Consider the following 19,670-nt stretch of genomic DNA (forward strand, 5'->3'; position numbering starts at 1 on the left):
TGACAATACTAAAATCAGTAATTTATCCTAAAGCAGTAGCAGTTATAGACTGCTAGTAAATGGATATAAACACACAAATCAATTGCTTGATGTTTTTTAAAGAGGTCTATTCTTGAAATACCAAAAGAAGTGTAAGAATACTAGTGTACTATTAACAACATTTACCTATGAATTTTTGGAAGTTCTTAAGGCTAGCTAGCAAGGCTTTTTTTTTTTTTAATTACTAAAATGTCTCCCTGTGCAGGTTTTGGTTGGGGTAGAAATTATTTTCTTCACAGTGGCTAGTAGAGGGCTGTGTTTGGGATTTGTGCTGAAGGCAGGGTTGATTAATTGTAGAGATGCTTTTGTTATTGCAGGGCTCACACAGAGCCAAGGCCTTTTCTGCTTTTTGTACCACCAGCCTGGTGAGGAAGCTGGGGCTGCATGGGAGGTTGGGAGGAGACACAGCCCAGACAGATGACCCAAACTGACCTAAGGGCTATTCCATGGCACATGACATCATGCTCAATACTTGAAGTGTGGGGAAGAAGGAGGAAAGGGGACATTTAGAGTGATGCCATTTTTCTTCCCCAGTCACCATTACGCATGAGATGGCTGAACACCCACCCGCCCTTGGGAAGCAGTGAATTAATTCCTTGCTTTGCTTTGCTTGTGTGCCTGGTTTTTGTTTTCCCTATTAAGCTGTCTTTATCTCAACCCACAAATTTTCTGGCTTTTACCCTTTTCAATTCTCTTCCCAGTCCTGGTGGCAGAGTGAGTGAGCAGCTATGTAGCCCTTGGCTGCTGACTGGGGTGAAACCACAACACTCCCCTCTCCTGTGCTTAACACTGGACACCCATAAGAGAGATCCAGAATCCTGTGTTTCACAAAACAGAGCAGTGGTTGGCTGTGAAAGAAGCCAACTGCTCTTCTGTCAATACTGTGAACACACTCAGCACTCCTCCATCTCTTCAGAGCCACCATTCTAATTACAGGAATAGATGATGCTTATGCATAAGCCAGTTGTAGTTCTGAACATGTGGAGAGCTAGAGACATTTGTAACATTTACATGGTATGGAGACAGAATTATACACTGTTCTGGGGAATACAGATATATTTAATAGACTTGAGAAAAAAAATACTTTTTCACAACTCTAACCCAGAACATCCACACGTATTGTTGCCCACTTTTTTTTTAGGTTATTAATTTTCTGCTTTTGATAACCACCTCTGTGAGATATTACAGAGAGTCATCACGGCTTAGTTAAATGTTGACACTGGATAAACAAAACAGATGCTTTTAATCTCTTACTGAATTGCCCTCCATTTCTCCTGTCCAGCCTAACCAGTGTTTTCTGCATTTGTTCCAGGTAAAATTGTCTTTAGTGAGAATTCCTCTGCACTTCAGAACAATACCTTTTTTTCCCCTAAGTGGCTTTCTCTGCTGCAGGCAAGATCATTTACATTTTCATGATCCATGTTAAACTGGCAAGGTAGTCACTAGAGATTTCATCTTTGGCAAAGTTTTGTTTACTTGCACATAGCAACTTGTAGCTATGTGGTCTAGCTGTGTGAAGTATTTATGGAAGTGGTGAAAACAAGACCCTGCATGTGGGAGCTACTGGGATTGCAGCTGGCTTACTGAAAATCCAGTCTGGCTTCTCCAACTTCATTTATTCCACCGCTTGGCCAAGTGCTGCTGAAGGGCTGTCACTTGTGATACACCCAGGCACTGACACTGGGGCAAACACTATTGAACTTCTTCAGCAATGAGCCATGCAGTGGGGCAGAGTAGAGGTTTGCAAAGGGTACAAACAGCAAGAGTGGTTCATGTACTAATACAGGCACACTGCCATTCAGAGCAGCACTGACAGGATGGGCCATCAGGAGTCACCTGATGTTCAAAGGAAAGTGCCAATCCTTGCACCATACTGGTGGTACAGTACCTTCATGCACCTGTATGGGCTCAGTATCAAGTGGATGGAAAGCAGATTTGCAGAAAAGGACCTGGAGATTCTGGTGGACAAGCTGGACACAAGCTTGCCCCATGGCCAATTCTGGGCTCACAAGTACAGGAGAGACAAGGGCACACTGAAACAAATCCAGCAAAGATACACTAAGATGATTAAAGGACTGGAGCACCTTTCATTCAAGGACAGGCTTAGTGAATTCAGACTTAGTCTGGAGGAAAGAAAACTGGGGATGGGGAATGAGCAGGGAACAAAGACTAATGTGTATTTTATGATTGGCTTTTCACAAATATTAAAATGAATATTATATGTGTTGTGTTAGAAAGTAATGCTGTATTAATTCTCTTAAGTAGTGTGTTAAATATACTTTTAGGTTATAAAAATGTTAAAATGGAGACTATGCTATGTAGGATACTTTTTTTAAAGAAAGGACTCGCAGTGAGATAGCAGCCACAGGGCACCTAAATCTTTCAGAGAAAAATAATTTACTGCCCTCTTATCAGAAGAAACAAACTTCTCCCTGCCTCGAAGGCACTGTTAGGATTCAGAGGAAGAAGCTGACCAGGCAGAATCCTGTACTTGAACGGAATTTATGCATCATGTATGTAGTGTATGAACATGCAACAGGCTATTGTTTTTAAGGGTTAATCCTTTGTTAACGGGTGGGCTTGTGCTGCCCAGAAAAAGGTACCCAGACATCGGTAACTCTTTGTCTCATATTGTCCTAATTCAAATTGTCCAAATTATTATTACTCTAACTGTATTACTATTTTTATAACAATTTTATTACTATTAAACTTTTAAAATTTAAAAAAAAAAAAAAGTGATTGGCGTTTTTCACATTCTGCAAATCTACAATTTAATCCATTCCAACAAAATTATGTTGAAAATAATTTACCCTGCTTTCCCTACCCCCACCTTGAAGTCATAATCCTGTAGGGTATTTCAGTGCTCCCTACTGATGCCTATCTTGACAACCATATTTAAAAACACTTCCTATTGGTTGATTCCAAAGTTTTTCATAGACCACAAAAAACCCCAGTTTGTTTTTCTGCACTTTTGGGAGGGGTAACTGGTAACCAGTCCCTCCACAATAATGACTGAATGCTTCTGAATGCTGGCTACTATAAACTGAAATGTTCATGTGGCCTTTCATACCCCAATTTCTATACCTTAAGATGCCTACCTAACATATTTTAGTGCAGTAAATATATTACAGATTTCATCTCCTTTAAGATAACTTTCTGGAAAGTGTGCCATCACAATCTTTAAATGCACATCACATTTTAGCCAGTTGTCTAAGTTCATACTTCTTAAATTATACACAATGTCTTAGGAAAACATGAAAAATGTAGACCCATAATTCTTTTCCTTCAGTGAACTTAAGAGTTACACAAAACTTCTGCTCCATACATAATTCACATGCTTTCTTTCCTATTCTCTAAACATCGTCAGGATGTGATAACATATTCCCACTTCATGTAGTGGAATAGATTGTACCAGTTCATAATTTTTGAGACTGAAAGTATTTGAAATCTACTTCAGCTGAATCATCATCCAACCTGAATAAGGTGATTCCTATATGCATTCTCCTATATACTTATTTTTATTAAAAGCCATAGAGATTGTTTATGATGATACCTACATAGCTAACCTTTATCCTCACTGCTCTTCCTCATAACTTGTAAAGCATAAGGGTCATTGTATTAGATAAAAAAATAACCAAGAGTTGAAGGAAGATTGTCTTTTTACAGGTTTCATTTTACATTAAATAAGAGGTGCTAATTTTTTTTAATCGAGAAAGTATGATTGCTTCAAACTTGATTTTCTGAATCTCTGCGCAACTTTAGTAAACTTTTAACTTAGCTGCATATAGATAGTGTCAAATTCAATTATTGGGGTTGTGAACCAGAAAAAACTTCTTTAGTGCAGTCCTGCATCTCTAGGAATAACCCCAGCGGTTCTTACTGCATATTCTAGAACAGCATTTTCTAGACAGATTTTACTCTTTCTGGAAGCTTGGTTCTAAAAATGACACATTTCCTTTTTATTTATTGATAAACTGTAAACATCTACCTCAAAGCTGAAGTCCTCTAGGCCAGTAAGTTTGGAAGATCCTTAGTAACTCCACAAACAACCTAAAACAAGGACTTGCCACATCTCTTGGTCACTAAGATCATCAACCTCATTACAAGTGCTCCTCCACATAACCAGTTGCATAGAAATGCTAAGTATTTGGGACTCAGTACAGAGATTGTCAGTCAAGATGAATATTCTGTTCAACATTACTTTCATAAAACCCCACACTCCAGAGCATTTCTCCATGGCTCATATTTGCCTCACTTATATTGACTGCAACCATTCTGAAAAAGTCAATCAAGTCATTTATTTAAGCATACAAGTTCAGATTCTTGGGGGAAAGTGTGTATGTAATTGCAAGCTGTACTCTTTTAAGAGTGTTCCAGGAGACAAACGAAAGGAGCATAGGGAGTCTAATGAGAGTCCAAAGCAAAGACAAGGTTTACCAGTCTTCAGGACTCAGGTGGTTATAGATGAAACTGCTCTGCATGCTTTACCCTTTAGCTCTAGGATTGCTGGGTACAAAAAAACCCTATGACGAATATAAAAGGATTTGCAGGTGCTGCAAAGTGATGATCACGTACAATTCCAAAGTGGAACAGCATTCCCAGTTTCATGTCTGTACTACCTGAAGGGTAGTTTTATCACCCAAAATCACCTCCTCCAGTTGACCTATGGCAACTGTCTGTTGCTAACCACAGAAGCAATGCAAGCTCCCATTTACATTTCAGAAGCTTTCAAGAATAAATGAAGCCAAAAAGTACAGCATATTGCACAGGAAACTGTTCTTGTTACTGTACCTTGGATGCACCATTTATGAAGATGCCCTAATTGTTTCACTGCTATTTGAAGTTGGATTTATTAGATTCTATGCTATACATCATTCATAGCTTATGTATGCCTAAAAATCGAGAATGAGGTCTAGCAAAAATTGATTCCAGGACAATAGTATTATGCTGAAGATATTTAAAATACATTTACTTGCCAACAGCTACTGCTGCTCCTAAGCTGATTGTTCAAAGAACAAAACCAGTTCTTTCCAATAAACAATACCACATCCCATGTGTTATTCACAGGACAAACACACATACATTGTTCCAGGGCATTAGGCTCTGGGGTCTTTTTATAAATTAGCCACAAGCCTGCACTGGGTCTAAGCAAGAAAATGAGAGTAACTATTTACTGATAACCCACTTACAACAGCTGAGAAAATTATACCACACATGTAGTCCTGAACAGTGATACAGAACAAGCTTCTCACATTTTGCCAAAAATGCTGCATCAGAAAACTCTGAGATAATATACATTTTAGTAGATTTAAAAGATTTTAAAGTCCAGTTGCTTTCAGTCAGCCAGCATTAGATTATTCTAATGTATATTTGATTTCTACTTAAATGCCCTATTCTATTTTATATGTAACTAGCCAATAAAATCACAGATGCCTTTTTTGCCCATAGCTTTATCCTTCATCACTTTTTAGAGAACCATGAAAAAATTTCATATTTGCATATTTTTAGTCTGCATGGCACCACTGGCCTCTGCACTAGCTTATTTTGTTACTATACTGCACAACTCTAAAAATCAAATTTAGTAATACAATGGTCTTGTCATAGAACAAAAGATCTTCTATACTTAGGAATAATAAAATAGAAGATTTGCAAAAAAAGACATTCATAACTCATTGTAACAAATAAATCCTGTCAGTCAACAACTGAACCTTGATATATACTCCTGGGCTTCAACACACAGAATACATTGACAGAGATGTACTGGTAGACAAACCTGAAAAGCTTATGAACCCACCAAAATCACACTAAGAGAAATATTGTACTGCATCTTTTAAAATAATCTATTCAAAACAACATTTATGCTATGGGAAGCTTTTTCCATGAGCAACTTGCAACATAGATAGAATCTGGCAAAGTCCCTTAAATTTTCATATGACACCTCAGTGAAAGTATCACATTAAGGAAAGTGACCCTTAGGCATTGCAACCCTCTTTCTGCACTTCTATATCATCTGCTTATACCTAGAAGGGATTAATTTTAAGAAAAGACAATGTATGCATACATCTCTAACTTAAATTAGTCCTAATCCAAGATGAAGTCGTTTCCATTTCAAAGGTGGTAACAAAAAGTGTGCTAAAAAGCTCATGCGTCCCACCAAGAATACTAATTTTGATTAAAAATAGGGTACAAGATGCTCTCTGCAAATGTAAGTACAGTGAAGAAATTTTCCAGAAGAACAGAAATGCAGAGTATCAGACAGGCAGAACAGAGGCTCAACTTCACTTTTTCTTCTTCTTCCTTGTCAGGCCCAGACCCAGTAGAAAGACCATCACTGGCACATGTGAGCTGGGCAGGGCCAGGCAGGATAACCCAGCACAAGCATCAGACAATAACTGCAGGTGCTGCCCTTGTGCAGCTCATTTACTATCGTGTACTTCAGGATCTGCCACAACTGTGACTATAGACTGTCCACCTCAAACCTGATGCCTTGTGGTCTTCAAGAAACACAGGTGACTCCGAATGTGTATGACCCATCTATTGCTAAAATATTGTATGATCAGATTTTGTTCCCAGAAAGATTACAGCATTTACACTAGTCAAGGAAAGAAAAGCCCAAGTAGGAAGAAAGCCCAAGAAAGCCCAAGTAGGAAGAAAGTATCAGCAGTAACACATATGTATCTCTTCAGCTTGTCTGGATTCTATCCTTGCTGCTATGGCAGCTAAGTGATTCATCTTACTCTGCAATATGATAAAGCTAATTACTCCTTCAAACATATTAAGGCAGGAGTGAACTGCTACATTAGACACCAAGGTTCTCTGTGTAGAAAGATATTGAGCGTCTTAAAAACTTTTTAAGGAAGTATAACTTTAAACTCTTCTTCCTACTTTATATTTTGGAATAAAAGTAAAGAAGGGTAACCGATTTGTAGTTCAAACCACAATTGCACCTTACATCTTAAGAGAAGCAATTTTCCCCCATTTCAACAGTACTTACTGAAATACTCTTTTCTACTTCCAAGGTTTGCTTTTTTTACCCTTCTAAAATGAAACCATCATTCAAAGATCCATTTTCTCAAATGGGAAATGCAGCATAAATTCTCATGCTTTAAACCTACACTTGCATTTGCCCCTGTAAAAGTTCACTGCCTATTAAGGCAGAGTAGTAAAGCTACGTGTTAGGCCATGGTTAAACAAAGCAGGTACATAGCTGTGTATGTCTCAGCATAAATACAACTATATAATGAAAAATGTATGAACTAGATGATGTATCCCAGAAACAGATGTATCAAAAAACAAAGAAAGAAACCTAAGAAGACTGTGAACTTCCGTAAAGGTTCAAATTCTCCAAACTCCTTTGCCAGAGAAGCACTCCCCAACTTACAGTAGTGAACACACAGCTACAGGATTTAACAGCAGGTTCTTTGTACTGCCTGTGTGGGCACTACAGTGCACCTCACCACAAGCAACAGCCTGGAATTCAGCAGAAGAAGGGCTCAAAACACCCTAGGATTTCTCATCAAGGTTTACAGAGAATGAGGGAAGACCATGTCACCATAAACAGTAATCCTATCTTTACCCCTGTAACATGGAAAAGATAAATAAAAAAGACTCAAATGGTACTGTTAAAGAAATACCCATGAGGGAAAACCATAAAATAAAGGATCATAAAACCTGTTGGATCATAATGCTTTGCTAATATGAATGTAATAGACAACAGAGGTAAAATTTATGGAACCTAGGAATAGTCTTCAAAAGATAGAGAAAAAAAGCACTTAGGTCTGAGTCAAAAGGTTTTCAAATGTAAAAGACATTTTAACATGCATAATGTTCACTACATTTCTCTTACATAGCTTTCAAAAACAAAGTGACAATTCCTGGTTAAAGGGTTTACTTACATTGAAGGCATTAATTGCATTTTTATCATAATACTTCTTCTTTTCATACTTATCCCTGATGAAAAATTCCACAGCTCTGGAAGTAGCTAGTTTAAGGAAAATATGCATTCATATAAATAGTAACATCAACCACTCTACACAGAACAACTGCTGCTGCAGTGCCCAAAGTGAGCTTCTTTGTAAATCAGCTTAATCTCTGAAGAAAACAATATGAGAAATTTAGAGTAAAAGTAACTCAGTGTTTCACAATTAGGACATTTTCACCTGGTATTTATTTTATTATGCATGGCTGTAGGACTGAAAATACTTGAACAATGGTACTCATATATGGTAAATAATTATAGTTTACCATCTTAACTTGGGGAAAAATACTTTCTCTTTATAGAAGAGGTGAAATGTATGTATCTGTTCTCTGATTTGCATGTTATACCATTTATCAAATGCTGATCATAAACACTTCTCTGAGATGACCAAGTCCTCCATGAGAGTCTCCTGTTAAAACAAACATCCCTGTGGAAGGGGAAAAAAAGCCAAAACAACTAATGATAAAAAGATATTGAAGGAAAGATGGAAACAGCAGCAAGCATATTGCTGTAGAAAACCAGAACTGACAACTCAGTAGCTCAAATGCAAAAAAGACAGCCAGTTGTTTTCCTCAGTTACTCTCTCAGCTTCATAAAGCAGCTCATCCAAAGCAATGTGAATACTTTACATTTAGTAAAGCTGACTCTCTAGGATCTGAAGAATAAATTTAACTACTTTGTCCAGCAATGTGATTATCCATTCAAAAACTGATATTGCAACTGTGGAAGCTCACACTCTTTGCCTCAAACTTCCAAAGCATTTTTCCTCAGTTGATGGAAAGATACTCTTAGGTCCACATACTGTATCCTAAGATTAACACTGAATTCAGAGCACTCAGTCCCTTCATTCTGTGCATCAAATTATATTTTCAAAAATCATAGTTTCCAACAGTATGCAAATGTGACCTGAAGACAGTTTCATAAAAGTTACGAAAATCAAAACACTGCTTTCTACCTCTTTCCAAATATATATAAATTGCAAAGGGCATCCTGAGTACTTTGAAGGTACAGCTGTCTTAGTACTAATAGTGTGAAAAAATTATTTATTGTTGCTGAAAAAAACATCTTTCAACAGTAAAAAGCTTTCCTTAAAGAAAAATAAAAAATCACAATGATCCTAAAAGTTAGTTCCTATACTACAGCATCCCTGTCAAGTACCAGGGAAGGAAAAAAAATGCTTAGAAAGGTTACTCTTGTGATTAAGAAGCAGAAATGAAGAGGGATCTTTAGCAGGAAATTTTGAGCAGATCCCACAAACACATTCCTCCTGTGTCTCCACTTTACTACCTTAAAACTAGAAGTATATTATAGTATAAGACTAGAAGCATATTATAGGAAGTCAAATACTAATATAGATGAACATATCCAAAACTGATCATTACATGCAAAATAGTTTCAATGTTTATCCAAAAGAATGTTTAGAATATAAGAATATTCACAAGCAGAACACTGATGACATACTAAGCATCAATACTATTTTGTAGTGATACAATGGGCAAATAAAAAAGGCAAAAAACATCCATAACACAACAGCTTGTCATGAATGCCAAGTAGGTAAGTAGCTGCCAAAGTTATGCCAAAATTGAGAAATAAATCAGAAATTGTTGCAATCACCTCTTATGACAATACAGTGTTAATAAAGAAAACACAGGCAACGAAGTATATTCAGTTGACTAAGTCCACCAGATAGTCCACAGCTATTAAAAAGGGTATGTAATTAATTCAAGGCATACAGTGTGAATAAAAGAACTATTTCAAAAGTCTAAAAATTAGACTTTTGGTCTGATCTGACAAGAAAAGTTTAAAGCATTATTACTTTTCCTGCAGTAGCACCAGCGAATTTAAGTTAGTTGCAGCAAAAAAAAAAAAAAAAAAATCCTCAAGTTCCATTTTTGAGTAAGTTTTAGTCAAAATATTTCAATCATATGGCTAAAATAAAGTTACAGAATATTACAGCTGGAATACTATGGTGCTATCTGATTCTTTTCTTATGAGGATGTATGTTTAATGCAAAAGCTTCTAGAATATGAAAAAAGTATCTGTTTTGCTGAAGTGCATTTTTTAACAAGTCTAACTCTTCCAAAGGGAAAAAAATATCTTCTGTTATATTGAGTGCAGTATCTAATAAAAAGAAGAACCAGAATCATCTTTGTATATAGCAAATTAAGATCAAGTTACAACTAAGTCTGTTTATCAGCTCCTGTAGCTGGGGAAAGACTCAGCTCACTTAAGAGTAGATGTTTAGGATCTCATTATAATTAGAGAGTTACAATAAGATCAGGTGAAGCAAATCCTACCTATGGAGTAACTTGACTAAATCAAGAAAAAAACCCAGACCTAAATTAATGCCATTATATATTATCCTAGTGATTCAGTAAAGGTATTTAATGAGAAAAGTTATTTATTGCCAGCAGACTGCTTTTCTTCCAACCCTTCCTGTCCAGGTACACAGTGACAACCACACACAAACACAACTGGTGGCCCTGAGAGAGCTTGGGTTTATTTATGAATTTCCATGCTAGTCACCTAGAGAGAAATCCATGCTTCACTGGAGTAAGATGCAATGGCTTATTTTAGTGTACCATTCAGCTCATTATTTCCTGATCAAATGCTTCCAAACTTCAGATGGCAGTTACTCAAGACAAAGAAAATATTCAAGAGCTCTCCAGTATCACTCTTAACTTCCTACATACAGGGAATTTATGAAGTTACCTCCTCTGAAAGCAAAAATAAATGGTGCTTGCCAAATCTCATTATGAAGTAGATTTGCTATGACTGAAGTAATTTAAATCTTTTCTAAACTGTTCTCAACTTCCACTGTCATTTCTTATACAACAATATCAATGAAATAAATAACATAAGCTGACAAATGTAGCAGTTCCTTGAAACAGTCATAACATCTCAATTGCATTAGAAGTCATTTCAATGTGAAAGCCCAAACAATAAGGATACTGATCTGTTTGAGGTCTTCGGAAGTTCTCTGGCAGATTAGCTTCATAGAGTAGTCTTGCTTTAGTATTTCCCATTTCCTGCATGCACTAGGGAAAAGTGGTAGAAAACAGTTAGTTCATGTCTGTCAATAGTTTAAATTCTGAAACAGTCAGAATGCTACTGTGGAGTGCTTAAATGCCATCCCAAGTTTTTAACTTGGAGAGCTCCCTGTTGCCATAGGTCTTGAGGGATACCAGCACGGCCCAGGAGGGCTGCCTGCCCAGCCTTGATGGACAAAGCTAGCAGCATGGATCCTGTCTGCAGTGTAAACCAACCCACCCAGGGAAAGACAAGCTTTGACCTCTCAGGATGGCTCTTCAGACCAGGAAGACAAAGAGTAAGAAAATTTGCCTGATGGCAGGAAGAGGCTTCAGACTGGAGCATACCTGGAAGACTCAGCGCTTGATACACCAAAAGAACACAACCACATATCACACAGACATGTGAGTGCTACTGTCCTGATACTTATTAAAAAGGCTTACAACACTTTTTCTACAGATACAACCAAGAAGTAGCTTTCAGAGTCCCTGGGGTAAGGTAGAACACCTCTAAAATGATGCAGAAATTAGAGGCAAACCAACTTCTGAAGTGAGTTTTATGAACTTAGGCTCACTACAGTAGAAGTATGACACATGCAAAAGCTAATAGGATTGTAAAACATGTAAGCAGGGCATCATGATAAATGCAAATCCTTTCAGAAGTACTCCTGACATACCTTCCAAACTGGAAACATATTTGAAGATATTCTACCTGTATTTGCTCTGGTGTCCATTGATCCAAGTTGACAGACTTGACCCTTGATATATGAACCCCAAGATTTCGATGTATTCCAGCACATCTGATGCAGATAAAAACACCAGTGTTCCAGGAAGCCCATCTTGGTCCTAAAAGGAACGAGGAAATAAATAAATTATTTTCAAAATTCCATATACTGTGAGGATTTTCTCTGGCATAACTCTATATCGACAACATGAATGAACAGGCTTGAATAAAGGCTCACCTCTGCCTCTCTAGAGTATCTATCACTTTTAACAATTTCCAGTGTTAACAATTTTATTCACAGATTTCTGCTTCTGAATAATGTCACAAAACATTAACCAGTCAGATTTATCTAGAAAGTGTATATGCTGTGTCCACCTCCCCACCTCCAAAACAATACAACAGAGTTTATAAAGTTTGCTTACTAGCAATAAAATTTTTTCTTGCACCTTGAATAATCTTTATGGCTATGCCTCAGATGAAGCATCAACACAAGAAGTAGAAGTTGTTCTTTTTTTCCCTTTTTTTCCATTTAAAAGGTTCCTAAGACATGCATCACTACTTAAATTGAAATTAACTGCAGGGCAATCTTATATTAATGCAACAAACACCTCATATAGCATAGGCTCTACAACAGTAGCATGCAAGCTCTTAGGAAATGCTTATACAGAGATTTGCAAAACCAGCTGATAAAAATATCCATCTAAGAATGTGGAAAACTGATTATGTCCAGTATCCTTGATTTCTAAACTACCATTCACAGCCAAATGGATTTTCCAACAGAATCAGGCTGATTTACTAACCACCATTGTTTCTCAACTGTGCTTGCATTTTGAGACAGTTAAAGTATGCTGGCCTGAATTATCACATTGACACTTAGGATTTTTCCCTTGAAACAAGTATTCACTCTCTAATTAAACACATTTATATAATTTTATTCCAGCTCTGTACATCATCACTGTTAACAGTACTACTCTGAAGTCCATCTAGTTCTGAGCTCTAAGAAGTTAAAAGATTAAATAATTACCATGAAAAGCAAGAAGGTATATTGAAGAGTTGCAAAACATTTCAAGCAGCTATTTTCTGCTTTTGTAAGACAAATGTGCCCTTAGACCACTCCTGCAACTGCAGCTGTTTGCATTTCAATACCAATATATTGAATGAACACTTTCCTGGGACCTACAGAAGAGCTTTCTGCTTCCCTCTCCTGATCTTTTGCTTAGAACTGTGTTGGTTTGAGCTGGCAAACACCCACAGAGCTGCTCATTCACCCTCCTCTCCTACAGGACAGGGAGAAAAGAGCAGGAAGGTGAGAAGGCTTGCAGACTGAGACAACAGTCTGCAAGTGAAAACTGCTTCACTTATAAGTGAAGCAAAAACCGCAGACAAGAGTGGGGAAAGAGAGAAGGAAGGATTTCTTCATTACTTCCCATGGCCAGGGAGCTGACCAGCCACTTCCTAGAAAGCTGTGCTTCAGCACCCACAACTTGTTTTGGACACCACTATAACCAAATTGTCCTTTCTTCCTTTCCATAAGCATTTGTTGCTTGAGCACTTTATCACATGGCATAGAATGATCTATTCCAGTCAGCAGACACCTCAGCTGCATCTTCTGCCCACCCACTCAGCCTTTAAACTCTGGGGAACAGAACTGGAAAAGAAAAGCTCTGATAGTGTTTAAGCACTGCTCAAGCAACAGCCAAAACAAGGAAATCCTTTCAGTTGGACTCCATTCCTTAGAAAGGGTATTTGAAAATCCCAAGACACATTCACAGATCCCCACATTTGCTGCAAGAAGCATTATTCTTACTAGTGGAAATACTAGCAATATTTAGGGTAATCACCTAACTTTTAATTTATCTTGCTCAATATCTCAAAAAGTCAGAGCACTTGATGTCCACTGCTTGACCTTTAAGACCATAATCATTAAAATGACTGGCAGTCTTCAAAGTAAGTGCTACTATCATAAAATTAGATTTCAAGGGTCAAAAGATCTAGGAATTACTCATCCACCTAACACATTTTTTCCCATATGACAATTTTACATTACAACTATTACTAGTCAGGTAAGACTGGTGACACTGTTTGCAATGTGTCCTAAATACTACAACAACTAGCAACCTATTGATCTGTCTTTTTATTTCTCCCTATAAAACACTACAGACACAAAATACTCACTCTTACACTTGGTAGATTTATATTATGGGAAGGCCTCACTTAAAATTTATACCACTTTTAGTTTTAGTGCTCCAGGATAGAGTTTTGCAGGTCATTTACCTCAACCTATTAATCAAGTTTCAGCTAAAATAGTCCACCAGAAGAAACTTAATTAAAAAACCTTCATAGCCATTCCACCAAGACAGATCAAGTACCTCAGTTTATACAAAAGATTCATCTAGCCATGACAGTTTAGAAATAGATAAGATAAAGTCTTGTGTACCCAACAGCTTCTCCAGTTTTCCCTTTGAAGTGTAGCCCATGTGTCTTCTGAAAACTAGAGCTAGTTTTGATCAGGTTACTACAGGGACACAAGGGGTTTAACTGTAGTACCTGTGTGCTGTCCAAGTTTCTATCCCTACAGGGTGTTTATGCAACCACTATGAACTTTTTACCACAGATGAGTTTGTACAACTACACATTACATGAATTTCCTACTATCCAGGTACTGGAGATACCAGACAGTCAAATTCTACATGAATGAGACAAGAACAGAAGGAGGACTTGACATGACTGAAGTCTAAATAAATTAAGAGAGAGATTATTAATTGTAGTTAAAATATTGAAACTTCATTAAGAAAACTTTGTTAACAAACACTGAAAGCTTTGTTAACAAAAAGTAATACAACTTTTGAAGTAGATGGCTTTCTCCTGGAAAAGGGCAGTTTTGTATTTTCCCAAAAGCTCCAATTTGATTAATTAGTACTTATTTATGAAATAAATTTTGGAAATCAAATATATTTAAGCAATGAAGGAACAAATTAAACAGTGGAATAACAGGCAAACCTGAGGCCAGACAAAAATATTCATGTGAAACCTCTGAATTTAATTCCGAGTAATGACAATATGCAATATTAAACACTTCAAATGAAAAATGTTTTCATTAATCCAAATCAATCATAACCACAGTTAAGCACTAGGCAAGAGAAATCAGAAAATATTTTCTGTGTGTTCATCATACCAACTATGCTTGACTTAACCAAACGGTCAACTAAAGCCTAGGCTGCAAACCTTTCTATGTGAAAAATGTTCAGAGTGATTCAATAAACAATTTACAGTGCTGTCAATTCTATATGAAGTCAGGATCCTTGTTTCTGTACACAGTAAATATTTTGCACCAATATAAATATTTACAGGTTTCTTTTTGTTGGGCCTTTAAAGATACATTTGGTTTCCTTTAGAAAAATTTTCAAGAGTAACCTGGTTTAACTGCTGTATATATTTTTCCTTGCCATGGCTAGCCAATTAAAAAGATGGCTATTTGGCTTCAGAAATGAAGACTGGACATCAAGAATCTTGGTGACTGCTATTTTATATTATTTAAAACACCTTTACATGTCATTAGTAATGCTACTTTACCTACCTAGAGCTGCACTGTACACTGCAACTTCAGTCAGCCAATAGTAACGTGAAATACTTGTCACGTTTGATGTAAGTTTTAATAGAATTGTAATTTTGTTCTTCTGAAAGCCATTTGAATTTTTACTACAAGTGCCAATGTGCACTTCAGCAGCTTGCTGCACCACTCCAATATAAAAATAAAGTTACTTCTTCAGTCATCTAAGATATAGACAACTGCTTGAAAATATTTTCAGTCTCTTTTATCCTTTACTAAAGTTAATTTTAGGAAAACAGCCATAGGACTGAAAATGACCAATATTTATACTAGACTATATACTAGAATACTGTGAAGTCCCTGGAACACTGCCCAGCTGAACAAAGGAATAAACTTCAGCAACCCAAAGACAGATTGCTGCTTCCAAGAGATGAATAAATTTTCTTTTTTCTTCATGTTAAACTTTCTTTGCCATATTTCTATACATCATTTACTGGTTAGACCTAAATTCCTATTTCAGTTCTTAGCCAGTGGCTGTGAAGGTGTGTGCTGTCTTCCAGAGAAATCATGACAAGATTCTGAATGCATTAGGTCACATACAATTCAAAGAATCCTTAAAATAACGAGGTTATTTTTTTAGTTGCACAAGGTTTATTGTGTGTGTTTAGTCCTACTGACAACTGCAATTCAGTTGCCTTCATAAAAAGGAGAAATGAATTTTGACTGGAAATTTAAACACAGCACAAGTGCAAGTTCCTTGTAAGAGCTAAACAGAAATGTGGATTTGAGCCATCATATAGCTGCACAACAATTAATTTGGAGTCTTAGCTATTACATGTTAAATAAAAACACCAAGAACATTTCCCAATACTGGGTTGGCTGGGATGGAGTTAACTTGCTGCATTACAGCTCCTATGGAGATATGCTTTGGATTTGTTGTGGGATCTCAGCACCTCAGGATGGAGGTGCAGAGTGGCCGAGAACACCCTTGGGGGGCTTGGGAGTCCTGGAATGTTGCCAGAAGTGTCTGGTGGCTGGACTTTGATCCTACACAGGAGACGACACCTGTATGAGGACTGGGAGGATTTCACTGGGTGAATGGTGAAGGGATAAGTTAATTAGAGTGTAAAACACAGAGTTTAGGATTTCTGTACAGGGGGGTCTAGAGAAGTAAGATGGAGGAATTGGGGCATGTCCTGTTCTTCTTCTTCTTCTTCTTGGCCTCCATCTTCTGTGGTGATGGTGGCACTTTGGGATTGGTCATTACTAGAAGTGCACTGGTTAATAAGGGTAGAAGGTATTGGGGAAAAATTATAAATATTGTACACGTAACTTTAGGTATAAAGATAAGTGACCGCCCCGGGGGCTCTCAGTGTGCTCATGGCTGGCTTGCTGTGCAGACCTCTGTTGGGCTGAAAGAAAATCTTTTAGATAAACAATTAATAAACACCGAGACAAGATCAGAAGTCTCTCCTCGTCCTTTGAAGCGCGGGCTGTCCAAGGCCACCCTGGGCCTTTCCAGGCCACCTAAACAGCCGAGAAACCGACAATTTGTGACCAAAACTGTCCTGGTAACAATAATGCTTTGGCTTTTCCATCCCTACCCAGCAGGCAGGGAGTGGGCAAGAGGCCAGGAGGGAAGAGTCAGGGACGTGAGACCCCAACTGACCAAAGGGACATGACAAATATGTACTAGAATCCAATCAGGTGCACAGAAACAGCACTAACTGTGATGTGTTTAAGGAGTCCTTTATTAGAGACCATCTGGGCCATAATAAATACTTAGCCATCAAGAAACAACAATCTTTAAGTTTTCAGACGTTTTAGGTAATTCCTGAATTTAAGAAAAATCCTGGAGAGTTTACTTCTAGTTACAGCAGACTTCCATGGCAGTATAGTTACTGTATGGAACCAACATTATCCCTACTCACAGAAATATCTACAGCTATTTAAAAACTGTGAACATTTCAAAAACCAACTTCAGCTGTTTAAAATTTAAGCAATAAAGAGCTTGAAAGCACTTTGCATAATTTCAGATAAAACTCTTCAGATAAGTTGATTTCAAGCCAATTTTTAAACTGCCAAAGAAGTTATCCAATCTCACATGCCATTCTTTCATTCTAAAGTGCACATCAAAGTGTGAATTTTGTGAAAAAGGAATCATTTTACATATTCTCTGGTGAGGCTAAAGCTTTTCTCTCAACATATTTCAAAATCTTTCCCACTTTTCCCTCACACTTTCCTTTTTTCAGGATCCAATTTTTGATGACAGATTTCTCCTCCATATTATTTAAACTGGATTCATATCTTGCACGTGCTTAAAAAAAGCCATATGTACATTTGTGCACGTACTCCCAAATACCACTTCCTTCTCTGGTCCCATCAACTCACTCAGAAAGGACCATGTGTTCTGCTCCACTATTTTAGAATAAGCTGATTGAAGAAGCCACCATCAAAACTCACACATCGCTGACAAACTCTCCTAATGCACTTCTACACAATTCAGCCATCCACTTATGAGTACAGCTGACAAACATCTTTGGGCAAGAATAACGCTGGGAATTTTAATGCTGAAACTGGTATAGTGCATTTTCAAAGGAAATAAAACACAAAGTACATTAGTGTTCATATGTCCAAGATTTAAGTTTTACTCCAACTGCTCAGGTTTTATTTTTCATAGCACATGTATAGTACTGCATCAGGTACTAAACAAGGCTTACGTGGTACAGTTCATTTAAAATGCTGAGGAAAAAGTACTTTTATCAGCATTAAAAAAAAAGTGAACTAACACTACTGACAGTATACGAATCCAAGCAGTCAATACAGTGTGAAACATTGCTTTAGCTCTCCACTTGATTAGTTAAAAAAATCTTTTAACTGTTTTAAACATCTCAGTCAACACTCTGTCCTCTACTCAGCTTCCAACTGCAGTAGGAAATTAGCAAGAAATATTATACACTATCAGACAAGACTGGCCCAGAGCAGGAGAACCTATCACACAAACATGCCAGGAAAAAAAAAAAGGGGAAAAAAAAGGAAATTTAAAAAAAAAGCAAGCAGTGGAGACCAGAGCAAACTAAAAAGAGGCAAAAGAAAACGAGAAGTATTTGAACATGATGTAACTGGGAGACATCCACAAAAGAGCAAGAATAATTTCACTGGAGATTTGACTATGAAGTCGAATGATGATGGCTGCTTTCCTCATTACACCAATTCAGATTCTCCTTCCCCCACGGTCTGTTCAGCTTTCTGCAACTGCAGTTAATACTGCAGCACTCCTTTTGCTCAATACAGGTGCTGACCCCTCTCCCCAAACATCTTAAGTTATAGAGAGAACACAGAGGTCTGAATTGAGGTGAAAAAAGCAATCATGAAGCTCTTCAATTTTACACGTGTTGTTAAAGGGAAGGACAACTGTTTTACATCTTCACAAGTAATTCTGAATCCTTTACAATATGTGTGTAAAACCAGCTTACCAGGAAACTAGTAAGTTTTGAGACAAAGTTTTAAATGAAAAAAGCTTGTCAAAACTAGTTTTAAATATGGTTTGTATGATACAGGCACATAAACACAAAGCTAGTTTTCACTTTACATTCTTATAGTTACCAGTTAGAAATTCTACAAGGAAGAAAGCCAAGAATTACACATAATAGAGTACTAACTTTGCATCTCTAATATTGTCTGTAGCAAATATCTTAGGACAACATCTTTAAAGACTTCTGACAGACTACAATTCCTTTTTTCTTTCAACAGCACCCTGCCTGTCCTTTACCCATAAGTGCAGTGAAGTTACTTTAACTCTCATTTGTTTCCCCAAATCTGGCTGCTGTTTGACAGACTTGATTTCCCAAAGAACTGGCTCCATCTTGTGGAACAGAGAATTAACTACAAGAAAATGTTCACACCTGACTCATCCCGAGTGCTTGTTAGTCAGTTCCCAAAAGCTATCACTTTTGGCCAAAGAAAGCCTCAGTTTTTGCATCAATCCAAGCATATCCATGCAGTGCTCTGTCTCTCTGCATTACTCCCACACCCAATTCATACTGCTCAAGTGTTCTGCTACTCGAGATTTCAATTAAGTTAGGAAAGAATATATTCAGAAAATATCTAACTTCTCCAAGCTGAGATACAAATAAAGATTGTGAACAGGAGACAAGCACCCTTTCATAGCAGGTAGAGAGAAAAGAAGGAAAACAAGTAAGCAGCAGTTGTATTTTATGTAATTCAATTCAATACAAGAAGATCATAGTCAACACAAAACAGTCCCTTCTCCAGTGGCTACTCAGGGAAGAATAAAAGAGCAATGCAGAACTTACAAAGATTTCTCCAAGTTTCTCTGTTCAAAATATT

At 37.2% G+C, this 19,670-nt stretch overlaps 1 protein-coding gene across 2 annotated transcripts in view; it reads right to left on the reverse strand.

Annotated features, from left to right (window-relative positions):
• SMAP1 (small ArfGAP 1) overlaps nucleotides 1-19,670 on the reverse strand; it is a 93,625-nt gene that overhangs the window by 52,903 nt on the left and 21,052 nt on the right. For both annotated transcript variants that reach the window (XM_058021558.1, XM_058021557.1), the window contains exons 2-4: nucleotides 11,759-11,892; nucleotides 10,970-11,055; nucleotides 7,935-8,010 (exon numbers count right to left, since the gene is read on the reverse strand). In XM_058021558.1, the coding sequence (XP_057877541.1) occupies nucleotides 7,935-8,010; nucleotides 10,970-11,055; nucleotides 11,759-11,892 (296 nt within the window). The remainder of the gene's footprint in view (nucleotides 1-7,934; nucleotides 8,011-10,969; nucleotides 11,056-11,758; nucleotides 11,893-19,670) is intronic.

Source organism: Melospiza georgiana, chromosome 3 (assembly GCF_028018845.1).
Source record: "Melospiza georgiana isolate bMelGeo1 chromosome 3, bMelGeo1.pri, whole genome shotgun sequence".
Classification (NCBI taxonomy): domain Eukaryota; kingdom Metazoa; phylum Chordata; class Aves; order Passeriformes; family Passerellidae; genus Melospiza; species Melospiza georgiana.